A 14,055-nucleotide genomic window follows, 5' to 3' on the forward strand; every position below is an offset into this window, starting at 1 on the left:
AACACACTGGACTGAGCATGCTCAGTAGAGCCAGCAGAGAGAGTCATGTGACCTACAGCTGATGGTGGAGAGAGAGAGAGAGGGAGAAACAGAGGGAGATTTTATTATCATTTGATTTATTGTTTATGTAATCTGCAATGCTTTGGCTATACTTGACAATTGATGCTCATGTAGCTCTCTTGAACTGAATTGAATTGAAATTAAAAAAAGGAATTTTCCATATTTGCTTGGATTATCACAGAGAGAGAGAGAGAGAGAGAGAGAGAGAGAGATTATTTAAAATAATCTACACCGTTTATACTGATTATTAATTATTATAATAATTATTATATTGATCTACGATCAAGATTGACGAGTTTGATAAGTCTAATTATTTAATGATTTAATTGTTGCAATAATTATTCATATTTAATTATTTATATTTAAAGAGATGATTGATGTTTACCAAAATTATCACAGAAAGACCCTCAAAATTCAAGATTTTTTGATCTTTTTAAGTTGCAGTTTTGTTTTAATACTAATTTATATGTAATTATTTATATTTAAAGAGTGAATTCACATTTTCCTAAACTATCAGAGATAGATCAGACCATCAAAATTTAAGTTTTAAGTTGCCATAATTATTATTATTAATTATTTTATTTAATTATTTAATAGTTGCAATAATTATTTATATTTAATTATTTTGTTTAAAGAGATTATTCACATTTTCCTAAACTATCAGAGATAATTCAGACCCTAAATATTAAGATCTGTGAGTTGTTTTTTTTTACGTTGCAGTAATTATTTTTGTTAATTATTTAATTGTTGCAATAATTATTTATATTTATTTATTTATTTATTTATTTATTTATTTATTTATTTATTTATTTATTTATATTTAAAGAGATAATTGAATGAATTAAAATGAATTAAAATGAATGAATTAAAATGAATTACCAGGGAATGATCAGACCCTGAAATTTAAGATCTGTGAGTTTTTTTTTTACGTTGCAGTAATTATTTTTGTTAATTATTTAATTGTTGCAATAATTATTTATATTTATTTATTTATTTATATTTAAAGAGATAATTCACACTATAATGAATTACCAGAGAATGATCAGACCCTGAAATTTAAGATCTATGAGTTTTTTGTCTTTTTAATTTGCAGTAATTATTATTATTAATTATTAAATTTTATGTAATTATTGCAAAAATATTTGTATCTAATTATTTACATTTTAAGCAAATATTCACATTTTCCTTAATTAATAGTAGATTGTAATAATATTTTATATTTCATTTTTTTATATTTAAAGAGAGAATTCCCATTTTCCTAAATTATCAGAGAAAGATCGGGCCCTCAAATTTTAAGATCTATGAATTTTTTACTCTTTTCAAGTCGCAGTAATTATTATTATTAACTATTTAATTTTTGCAATAATTATTTACATAAAATATTTAATAATTACAGAAATAATTCACATAATAAATTATCAGAGAATGATCAGACCCTGAAAAGTTAAAATCTATGAGTTTTTTAGTCTTTTTAAGTTGCAGTAATTATAATTATTAATTATTTAATTAAATTGTTGCAATAATTATTTATATTTAATTATTTACATTTTAAGCAAATATTCACATTTTCCTGAATTATCAGAGAAAGACCCTCAAAATTTTAGATTTTTTTTGTCTGTTTAAGCTGCAGTTTTGCAATAGTAATTTATATTTAATTATTAAAAAAGATGTTTCCCAGTATGGGTTGCAGCTGGAAGGGCATCCGCTGCGTAAAACATATGCTGGATAAGTTGACGGTTCATTCCTCTGTGGCGACCCCTGATTAATAAAGGGACTAAGCCGAAAAAGAAAATGAATGAATGAATTTAAAGAGATAATTTACATTTTCTCCAATTATCAAAGACAGATCAGACCCTCCATTTTTAAGCTCTATCCCTTTTAATCTTTAATTTAAGCTACAATGTCTAAAAGAGTCTTTTTAATCTTTAATTTAGGCTCCAGTTTTATTGCACATGTCATTGTGACTTCCTAGCCAGCATTGGGTTTGTTTACAGCAGCTCTCTAGTGTAGATCCATGCAGCAATACTGTAAATACATCTCCATTAAAGAATAGATGAGCAGAAAAGCAGCACATCTGCATGGTGATGATGCTGCATCAATGGTAGTGTTCTATTTATATCGCTCTATTTTTACCTCTGTGTGTGTTTTACGATTATATCCTCAACCCAGGCATGGATCACTGCATATTTGAAGACAACATTATTCACCCTCCTGTGAAATCTTTTTCTCAAGCGATGTTTAACAGGGACATTTTGCACAGTATTTCCTATTATATTTTTTGTTCTGGAGAAAGTTTTAAGTCTAGTGCTGGGCAAAGACTGATTGCATCCAAAATAAAAGTGTTTTGACGTGTGTGTTTGTGTGGGGGTTATATATATTTATTATGTATATGTGATGCACACAAGTACATCAAATAAATCATACAAAAAAATGTTGTCGCATAGATATTTAAATGTAAATATAATTTGTATTATATATATATATATATATATATATATATATATATATATATATATATATATATATATATATATTGTATCTTAAATTAAATAAATATTTTCTCAAATATATTTTAAGTCAAAACTTTTATTTTGGATGCAATTAATCATAATTAATTTTTGCACATTCATTCATTTTTTTTTGGCTTAGTCCCTTTAATCATTAGGGGTCACCACAGAGGGAATGAACCGCCAACTTATCCATCATATGTTTTATATTCAGCGCGTGCACTTCCAGCTGTAACCCAGGAATGGGAATCACCCATACACACTCATTCACATTTATACACTACGGACAATTTAGCCAACCCAATTCCCCTTTAGCGCAAGTGTTTGGACTGTGGGGGGAAACCGGAGCACCCGGAGAAAACCCACACCAACACGGGGAGAACATGCAAACTCCACACAGAAACGCCAACTGACCCAGTCGGGACTCAAACCAGCAACCTTCTTGCTGTGATGCGACCTATATTTATATTTATTTGCATTTCTATATTTGAAAAAGTATTCAAATTTAATGAATGAGGGTTAATAATTTTGTTTTCAACTGAGCTTTAATAACATCTATATTTATGATGTAAATATACATTTTTAAAAATTCAGAAAAACTCTAAAACAATATATATGTTTAAATCAGTTGCTGTACACTACCTGACAAAAGTCTTGTCGCTTATCTAAGTTTTAGAAAGACCAAATAATAAGCTGACTTCTAGTTGATGATTTGGTATCAGAAGTGTCTTATATGAAAGGCAAAGGCCTCTAGATTTTGCTTATTTGAGCACAATAACATGATCATGCCTTGATTATTAATGATTTCATTAAGACAGTAAGGTCTGACTCTGTTTAGACTAAAGTCTCATCACTGAACAGAAATAATGTCCAGTATAGAAGATAAAGTCCTGCTGCAGTGGAGACAGAATGAATATTGTGTCTGACTCCATCATGAGCTTGGAGGACTGCATCCATACATCTCTGACATGACTCAAATCACTGATTAATAAAGTCATCTGGAATGCCAAAGAAAGCGTTCAACAGGACTCCCAGAGCTCATCAAGAGTCTTTGTGTTCATCTTCAATGCCTTCTCCTTCATCTGAACTCAATAATGTTCATGTCTGGTGACTGGGTTGGCCAATCCTGGAGCACCTTGACCTTCAGGAGCTTTGATGTGGAGGCTGAAGTATGAGCAGGAGCGCTATCCTGCTGGAGAATTGTCCCTCTCCTGTGGTTTGTAATGTAATGGGCAGCACAAATGGCTGTTGATGTTGATCATCCACTCTGCAGATCTCTCCATACTGACTGAACCCCAAACCATGATTTCTCCTTCACCAAACTTGACTGATTTCTGTCAGAATCTTGGTCCATGCTGGTTCCAGTAGGTCTTCTGCAGTATTGGTGATGATCGGGATGCAGATCAACAGATGATCCAGCAGAGAAATCCACCTTCTGACACTTTTACACACAATCAACTAGAAGTCAAGTTATTATGTGTTGCTCTTATAACTGAGATCCAAGACAAGACTTTTGTCAGGTAGCGTATATTTGTTTTTTATTTTCCTTTTCTAAATTTGAAAAAGTATTCAAGTTTAACTGGAGTCGGTTAAGTTTGTCTTCAACTGTATATTCATGTCATTGTGTGACGAACTCAACCGTTACAGTGCTAATCAGAGTTTACCCTGCTTACCTCATTAAGAGCAGCATGAACACTGTGACCTCCAGAGAGAAGGAGAGAGAGGGAGTCATTATCCAACATTAGTGACTCACGTCTCATATCCTGCCACCCTGTACAAAGACAGAGGAATTCATTATTCATAAGCACTGGAAATAGCAAACGCCTCTTTTAGAAATACAGACTTAAATATAGAACTGCTTCAACACGAATGCTCGCTCAGTAGAAGTCATCACCAGGATTTAAACAGAAATCAGCATTACTTTTGAGCATTTTGGTGAGAAGTGAATTTGTTTTTGATCAATGAAATAATGTTGACTATTAAATATTGGATTTGTTAAGTGAAATATGATTAGTGTTGGGCAAAAAGTAAACGTCATTAATTGCATCCAAAATAAAAGTTTGTTTTGACATACTGTTATATTTGTGTGTGTGTGTGTGCACTGTGTATATTTATTATTTATAAATACGCACATGCATGCATATATTTGCAATTTAGATATCAAATATATATGTATATGAAACAAATTAAATAAAAAACGTAAATACTTATAGTTTTGTCTTTGTGTTTGTCACATAAACATTCATTTATTCATTCATTCATTCATTCATTTTCTTGTCGGCTTAGTCCCTTTATTAATCCCGGGTCGCCACAGAGGAATGAACCACCAACTTATCCAGCACATTTTTACACTGCAGATGCCCTTCCAGCCGCAACCCATCTCTGGGAAAGTTACTTAAACATAGTATATATATCCCTTTATCTCATCCCTTTATATATGTGTGTGTGTGCACTGTGTGTATTTATTATTTATAAATACGCACATGCATGCATATATTTGCAATTTAGATATCAAATCTATATATATATATATATATATATATATATATATATATATATATATATATATATATATATATATGAAACAAATTATATAAAAACGTAAATACTTATAGTTTTGTCTTTGTTACATAAACATAGTGTATGTATATATATATATATATATATATATATATATATATATATATATATATATATATATATATGTACTAATATAGGTGACGCAGTGGCGTAGTAGGTACTGCTGTCGCGTCACAACAAGAATGTCGCTGGGTCACAGGTTCGAGCCTCAGCTGGGTTAGTTGTTGGCGTTTCTGTGTGGAGTTTGCATGTTCTCCCTGCCTTCGCGTGGGTTTCCTCCGGTTGCTCCGGTTTGCCCCACAGTCCAAAGACATGCGGTTCAGGTGAATTGGGTAGGCTAAATTGTCCGTAGTGTATGCGTGTGTGTGTGTGTGAATGTGTGTGTGTATGTTTCCCAGAGATGGGTTGCGGCTGGAAGGGCATCCGCTGCATTAAAATGTGCTGGATAAGTTGGCGGTTCATTCCGCTGTGGTGACCCCGGATTAATAAAGGGACTAAGCCGACAAGAGAATGAATGAATGAATGAGTTTATTTTTAGTAAATACATCACCTTATGAAGCCTCATTATAAAGTGTGACCTACTTTCCCCAAAACTGATTATTTGTCTATAATTACAGCAATAATACAGAGCATTAAAGTGATTATTAGGATCTGATTTTTGGATTGCAGTAAATCTGAGCGCTGATGTTGATGGCATTGTTGTAACATTCAGAGCCATCAATATGTAAAAATGTAATATATTACAATCTCAAGCCTGTCTTACGCTCCTCAGAAGAAATGTGTAACACAAAAATGATAACCGAAAACAAAACATAACACATACTTACACAACACTTTCCTTAAAAACTTAATTAATTGTTTTTAAAGTGAAATAAGATTGCAGTATATACATTTTTTGAAAAATTTCACAATACGTTTGTATTAATTAATGTATTTACTAACAATCATTCATTTATTTTCTTGTTGGCTTAGTCCCTTTAGTAATCCGGGGTCGCCACAGTGGAATGAACCACCAACTTATTCAGCAAGTTTTTACACAGCGAATACCCTTCCAGCCACAACCCATTTCTGGGAAACATCCACACACACACATTCATACACCACGGACAATTTAACCTACCCAATTCACCCTTTGGACTATGGGGAAACTGGAGAACCCGGAGAAAACCCATGCGAACGCAGGGAGAAAATGCAAACTTCGCACAGAAACGCTAACTGAGACGAGGCGCGACCCAACAACACAGCGAGCTTCTTGCTTTGAGGCGACAGCACTACCTACTGCGCCACTACCTCGCCCTATTCACTAACATGAACAAATGATATTTATTACAGTATTTGTTCATGTTAGTTATTAAAAATGCATTGTTAGTTCATGATAACTCACAGTGCATTAATTAATGCCAACAAGCACACTTTAGATTTTAATAATGCATTAGTAAAAGTTAAACTATGATTAATAAACACCATACCTTAGTATTGTTCATTATTAATTCATGCTAGTAAATACATTAACTATTGAAACCTTGGGCTCTATTTTAACAATCTAGGCGCAAAGTCTAAAGTGTATGGTGCAAAAGTATTAAGGGCATGTCTGGATCCACTTTTGCTATAAGGATGGTAAAATACGCTCTGCACCCCGGCGCATGGTCTAACAGGGTTGGGCTTATTCTCTTAATGAGTTCTGGGTGTGTTTAGAGCAGGGGTGGGCAAATTCGTTCCTGGGGGGCCGGTGTCCTGCACAATTTATCTCCAACACTAATTAAACACAGCTGAAGAAGCTAATCAGTGTCTTCAAGATCACTAGAAATCTATAAGCAGGTGTGTTTGATTAGAGTTGGGGCTAAACTGTGCAGGACAGCAGCCCAGCCAGGAAAGCATAACTTGCATTAAACCAATCAGAGTCTCATCTCTCATTTCCTTTAAGAGTCAGTTGCGTTTCTTCATGGTGCATTTGCTATTTACATGGCGGACTTCGTAAGTTTAAAAACTGAACGCTTCACTAGCGAGAAAACAGTTAAACAGAGCATCTGCAGCGCGAGGATAAAGAACGAGCCTCCTCCATTCAGCCTCTTTACTTTATCTTTACTCCTTTACTTTGGTGGAGTGAGGAAATGATGGAAACTCTCTCCCCTGAACACATCCATTAGCCCACATATTAAATTTCCTTTGTTAAGCGCAAAGATTGGTGTCAAAATTATTTCTAAATTCAGTTCTAATCTCCAAAGGAAAAAAAAAGAACAATAATAATGAAGTGTGGTCAGAAAACTGAGCTATATCCAAACACACGTCCTGTTCTTATGCCCCATATGGTGATGCAGACGTCTCCAAAAACCCCCCAGCTGGACAAATCTAAGCTTGCTTTTTAATAAAACAAATATAAATCTGCATATAATAAATAATACTCATCATAATAATCACATTATACAGATGCAGATCGTCATGAATAAACTGAAAAAGCCCCCCGAGGTGAAGAAGGCATGAAGGCAGTGGTTTTTAATGTAGAATATCATCCTTTCTGGATCATTTTAATCCTTTAATTGTTTTCATCTATAAAGATATTTGTGTGTTGCTGCTTATACTGTGTGTATTCAGCAGTGTGTAAGTGTTTGGACCTGCATAGGTGCATAACTAATGTGCTCTGCTGGACTTTAGAGCAGCTTTTAGTTGGTCAACAGTGCAGTCTATTTCAGTTCCTTAAAATAGCAACGAGCCAACAATGTGCCTTAACACACCTCCTCTATAGACCAGCACACCCATGAGTCCACAAGGTGGCGCAAATGGATTAGCTACTGTATTTAAACAACGTGGAGCAAAACGTGAAAATTAGGGTTGTGCTGGTCTGAAAATAGCAACAAATCACGCCAAACACGCCTTATTACACCGGGTGTAAGATGAAAGGGCCCAATATTGTAAAGTGTGACCTACTTTTTTTTTTTACCAAAACTGACTTTATTTTGAATGTATTATTTATAATTATTAAAACTATTATTATTTGTCAATATTAAGATGATTATTTTGGATGGCAGAACTGTTCATCTGAGCACATCTGAACACAATGTTGAGGGCATTGTTGTAACACTCAGAGCCATCAATGGGATTTAGGCTGGATTTGACAGCTGTTCATGCATGCAGAGGCTTACAGCTCAGCGCTCGCTCTGATTGGCTGACGGGTTTGTCACTTACCTGAGGAGGCGGGGTCAGAGACACAAGGACACACAGCAGGTGAGTGACGGACGGTCAGTGTCAGTGAGCAGAGCTGGACAGGTGGGATCGGCCTCAGGTGAGCTGCTGGGGTCATTATGGGCAGCGGAAGCAGCAGCAGCGGAGGAGCTGTGGTGGAGAGCAGGTCAGTTTACACACTATTACCTGCACACTCACACACACCATCACCTGCAAATACCCTCACCTGCATGCACACACATACATACATACATACACACGCACAAATGCGCACACACACACACACACACACACACACAATCATCTGCAAATACCTTCACCTGCATGCATCCACACGCGCACACACACACACACACACACACACACAAACACACACACTATACACACACATAAATACATATACACAAATATACACACAAACTCACAATTACCCACGCACACACCATCACCTGCACGCACACACACACACACAAATGAATACATATACACATATACACACACACACACACACAAAATCAATCACACACACACACACCATCACCTGCAAATACCTTCACCTGCTCGCATGCACGCGCACACACACAAACACTATACACACACATAAATACATATGAACATATATACACTCACACACACACATGCACACACAAACACAATCACACACGCACACACCATCACCTGAAAACACCTTCACTTGTGCACACACACATATACACACACATGCAGTACACACACACAAATGCACACACAAACATGTACACACATACACACAGATACACACACACACATTCATTATCACCTGAACACAAAAACACAAACACAAACATGTACACACACACACACACACACACACACATACACATCTGTATATACAAACACACAAATGCTGTCCACACGCACACATACGCAGCACTTGGGAAATATCTGTAAAAAATGAATTAAAAAGGGCAAAAATTTTGACTTTGATAAAACAGAATAAAAATATAAATGTATATTTGTTTTTAATATATATTTTAAATTTGGCCAAAAATATGGGATGAAAATGTATTTATATAAACATTTTTAAAAACATTTTGGAACATTTAATATTTATATAAACACTCGCCGGCCATTTTATTAGGTACACCTGTCCAACTGCTGGTTAAAGCAAAATTCTAATCAGCCAATCACATGGCAGACATGGTCAAGACGATCTGCTGCAGGTCAAAGGAGCATCAGAATGGGAAAGGGGATCTAATTGGCTTTGAACGTGGCATGGTTGTTGCTCCTAGACGTGCTGCTCTGAGTATTTCAGAAACTGCTGATCTGCTGGGATTTTCACGCACAACCATCTCTAGGGGTTACAGATAATGCTCAGACAAAGAGGAAATATCCAGTGAGCGGCAGTTCTGTGGGCGCAAATGCCTTGTTGATGAGGCCAGAGGTCAGAGGAGAATGGCCAGACTGGTTCCAGCTGATAGAAAGGCAACAGTAACTCAAATAAGCACTCGTTACAACCGAGCTCTGCAGAAGAGCATCTCTGAACACACAACACGTCCAACCTTGAGGCGGATGGGCTACAGCAGCAGAGGAGCACACCGGGTGCCGCTCCTGTCAGCTAAGAACAGGAAACTGAGGCTACAATTCACACAGACTCACCAAAACTGGACAATAGAAGATTGGAGAAACGTTGCTGCTCTGATGAGTCTCCATTTCTGCTGACACATTCAGATGCTCGGCTCACAATTTGGCGTCAACAACATGAAAGCATGGATCATCCTGCCTTGTATCAGCGGTTCAGGCTGGTGGTGGTGGTGTAATGGTGTGGGGGAGATTTTCTTTGGGTCCATTAGTACCAATTGAGCATCAACGCCACAGCCTACCTGAGTATTGCTGCTGACCATGTCCATCCCTTTATGAGCACAGTGTCTCCATCTTCTGATGGCTACTTCCAGCAGGATAACACCATGTCATAAAGCCTGAATCATCTCAGACTGGTTTCTTAAACATGACAATGGTCACTGTACTCAAATGGCCTCCACAGTCACCAGAGCTCAATCCAATAGAGCAGCTTTGGGATGTGGTGGAACGGGAGATTGGCATCATGGATTTGCAGCTGACAAATCTGCAGCAACTGTGTGATGCTATCATGTCAATATGGAGCAAAATCTCTGAGGAATATTTCCAGTAGCTTGTTGAATCTCTGCCATGAAGGATTAAAGCAGCTCTTAAAACAAAAGGATTCCAACCAGGTACTAGTCAGGTGTACCTAATAAAGTGGCCGGTGAGTGTATATTATTGCAATACTTCAAAACATAAAGCATGCAGACAAAACTAAATTTTTCTGGAGGGTAAAGTTTTGCTGTTTTCCACAACGATTAAGTTATGCATTGTTGTGCAAACATCTGAACGCTGACCTAAATAATTGAATTAATAGCACACACATAGAAATGTATTAGTCTTTTAGGAGATGAAACATTTTCATTTGTGACCAAAAGGTGGAGAAATACTGACAGGAGAAGCATTAGTATGTTAAAAGCATTTCACACTTAACACATCTTCATTCTGCATGCTCAGTTTTTGAATGGCATCATCACAGAAATAATTATTTAATCATCAATAGTGGCTTTAGCAGGAATGTCCTTTTATGACCCCCCCCCCCAAAAATATATATACAAGCACAAAAAAATAGTGAATTACAGCATGTCATTATACTTACCTTGTGATGATCTTTTATGTCACATTCATATTAATGCTGGGTTTATATATGGCTGGAAATCTAAGCTAAAGACAGAGAAAACATGTTATTATTAATATTGTTGGCAGTGTTTATGCAGCAGATGGCGCTATTAATGAACATTTTACCAGAGGCTGTCTCCAACATACACAAATATATTTAATACATCATTTTATATTTACATGCATGTTTTGAATGTTAAATTCCACTTGCCAGTGCCATTGTATAATAATGTGAACATGATAAAATAATATTTAATAACAGCAATAGCTGACTATATAGTGCTACTGATTTCCTACTATTGCCAAAATAACAAATCCAGAGCAATACACGTGCAAATAACTTTGCATTATCGTGTTTTGTGTTCATAAAACATGTTTCCAACACAGAATATGTCCAAAAGATATAGGTTTTACCATGGTACATGTCCAAAATGCTTAATATTAACACTATAGTCGGTCAGGTATGAACATTTGTAATATAAACATGATCATTTAGTGATAATAGTTTGTTTAGCGTTCATTTCTCGTTATATACGTGACATATAAGGGGAAAAAAGGCTAAAATATGTGTGCATTAAAGAGTTAACAGATGTACGTGCGTCTGCGCGAGTCTCCTCTGATGGATTAACGCGGAAGTGCATTCATTTCGCGCTGTGTACTATAAATGTGTATAACTGAACAGATTTATACGTCTAATACCTCATCTATATTACTTAAACACGTATTTAATAATGTAAACAAGCACTGTATCTTATTTAAAGTTTAAGAGCGCAGCATCCTCCTGTCACGTGACGTGATCTCCTCGTGCTTGTGCACCGTGCCGTATCTCGCCTTCTGATTGGCTCGTTTCACTTCCCTCATTTCGCGTTTCATAATCCTCCATCAGGAAGTTTGGCGTGTTTATAAACACGTCGGAGCATTTTGTTACCATGTTGTCAGTGATGAAACCACAATACACCACTGCTGTGAACACTAAAGCTAAATATTCGTATATATAAATATAAAAACCGCATTAGTGACATTTTTATGGCGTATTACGTCATAAGTATCCATCCGCGTGCCTTTGACGGAAGTAGTGCCGGTAGGTTTGGCAGATCACCTTGAGCTGGGGAACCGGAGCGCATCAGTCAGTCATTCAAGGCCGACCGTCAGCAAGAGCAGGTGAGTCTCCTCCACAGCCAAAAACTACATCATAGCTTTAATAAATAGCTGTTTGTTACATTAGTCACTATTTAAGCCAGTAGTTTTCCTCCGTGAGAGTAGCTGCGCTAATAAAATAGCACACATCCTTGTTTTTCCAGTCAGCCTCATCACGAGTAGCGTTTTGTGAGTGTTATTTACGTTACTTAGTTTTCATCTCAATTTCCGTGCTTAAATCACAGACTTGACCTCGTTTTCCGCTGACTAACCGTTTCTTGATTCGTAAACCGTTTGGTCGGTGACCGTTTGAGTGTGTGTTAACGGAATTGTGAGGCACGCAGGAGTGCGTGATGCAGCCGGAGAATGTGACGCAGAGGCGGGACGTGACCCGCTGCGCATCCGCCACTCTCTTCCAGTATGACTCGGCCAAAACCACCTGTGTGAACACTGACGATGAAGACGCTTGATCCTCAGAGTCTCACACTCGCTTTAATGTATAATCGTCATCATAAGGTGTTAATGTACTATTAGTGTACATTTATTGCGGTGAATGAATGAAGGGCAGAATGTCGCCCCTGCGGGCATCTGAAGCGCAGCCCCATCGTAATCTTAATTTTCATGTGTCAATGCAGCAAACAAACACATACACGAGTGGACATTGAGGTAAAGTTGGGTTTATGTTTGCACATTCGTTCATTTTATACGATAATTTGAATATTAGTTGTGAAATCGTATTTAAGTGTGACTAAAAACCACATTCGCACTATTTAATTGACTGTGAACAATGTTTGATCGTGATTGACTGCTTATCTGATTTCCCCATTTAGATTTTATTTTGAAAATAATACTTTTTTAAAATTATATTATCAAGTAAAGTCTGAATGTGTGAATATAAGGCCCACTTTACCTAAATCAGACTCTCCTCGTGTAGGTGTTTGTTTGCTGCATTGATACATAATTATGATGCTGCTTCATGTTTCTGCGAGGGAGGAACATTTTGTCTGTCTTGTAATCACATACCTTTTTTATATATCCAGATTTGTTGTCAGAGGAACATACAGTAGGTGGATTATATTTCAGTTGCAGTGTGGCCTGTGCATCATTCAGAATTAAAGAGACCGCTCCCTCATAAAAATATATATATATATTTCCTCATTCCTCACTTGCATTAAGGTGCTTAACTTTTATGAATATATTTCTTCAGTTGAACACCAAACAAGATGTTGGAAATCAAGATCAAACAATATAATTGAAGCCAATGGCAGTTGCTTAAAAGACATTTGATGCTCAACAGAGGAAAGAAAGGTTTGAAACAAGTGGATGATGAGGAAATGGGCTTATTTTCAGGTTTTGGGCAAACTGTTCCTTTAAGGAAGGCATCTTGACACCTGAGTAAGGCTGCTGTGTGCCTTCATAAGGAAATCGTTGTAAAGAAAGAACAGGGTCATGTCATTTCCAGATTAAGCACGCTTTTTTTTTTGCATATGGGACACCTTTATTAGGCTTTCGTTTCCACTACCAAGGGTACTCTTTTGGTGAGCGTGGTGTAGGACAAAGTTTCAGTAGACGTCATTTTCACTTGAAAATGTCTACAGTAAAGCTGTACGGGTCGCTTGCATATCATATAAGAGGCACTTCTCCCAAAACGGATGCTTTATACACAAATACTTCTGTATAAATATTTACTATGAGCAGGATTTGATTATAACTGCAGATCAATGACTAGTGTAAATATAGCCTATAGCGTAACGTCTGCAATTATATAACATAAATAAATGCAACATATATGAACACACGCAGACCCTTACAGTGTGCGATATGAAACCAACTACAGAGGAACTACACACAGCAGACATTTAGTTCTTATTTA

The 14,055-nt window shown here is 36.4% G+C and overlaps 1 protein-coding gene across 4 annotated transcripts in view; it reads left to right on the plus strand.

The window, feature by feature from the left end:
- The first annotated feature begins 8,247 nt into the window (after nucleotides 1-8,247).
- Nucleotides 8,248-14,055, plus strand: part of pkma (pyruvate kinase M1/2a) — a 45,309-nt gene continuing 39,501 nt past the window's right edge. The window contains exon 1 of one of the 4 annotated variants that reach the window (XM_073928919.1): nucleotides 8,248-8,493. In XM_073928919.1, coding sequence (XP_073785020.1) covers nucleotides 8,447-8,493 — 47 coding nt within the window. In that variant the 5' untranslated portion in view covers nucleotides 8,248-8,446. 4 annotated transcript variants of the gene reach the window in all.

This window comes from Danio rerio, chromosome 18 (assembly GCF_049306965.1).
Source record: "Danio rerio strain Tuebingen ecotype United States chromosome 18, GRCz12tu, whole genome shotgun sequence".
Lineage (NCBI taxonomy): Eukaryota > Metazoa > Chordata > Actinopteri > Cypriniformes > Danionidae > Danio > Danio rerio.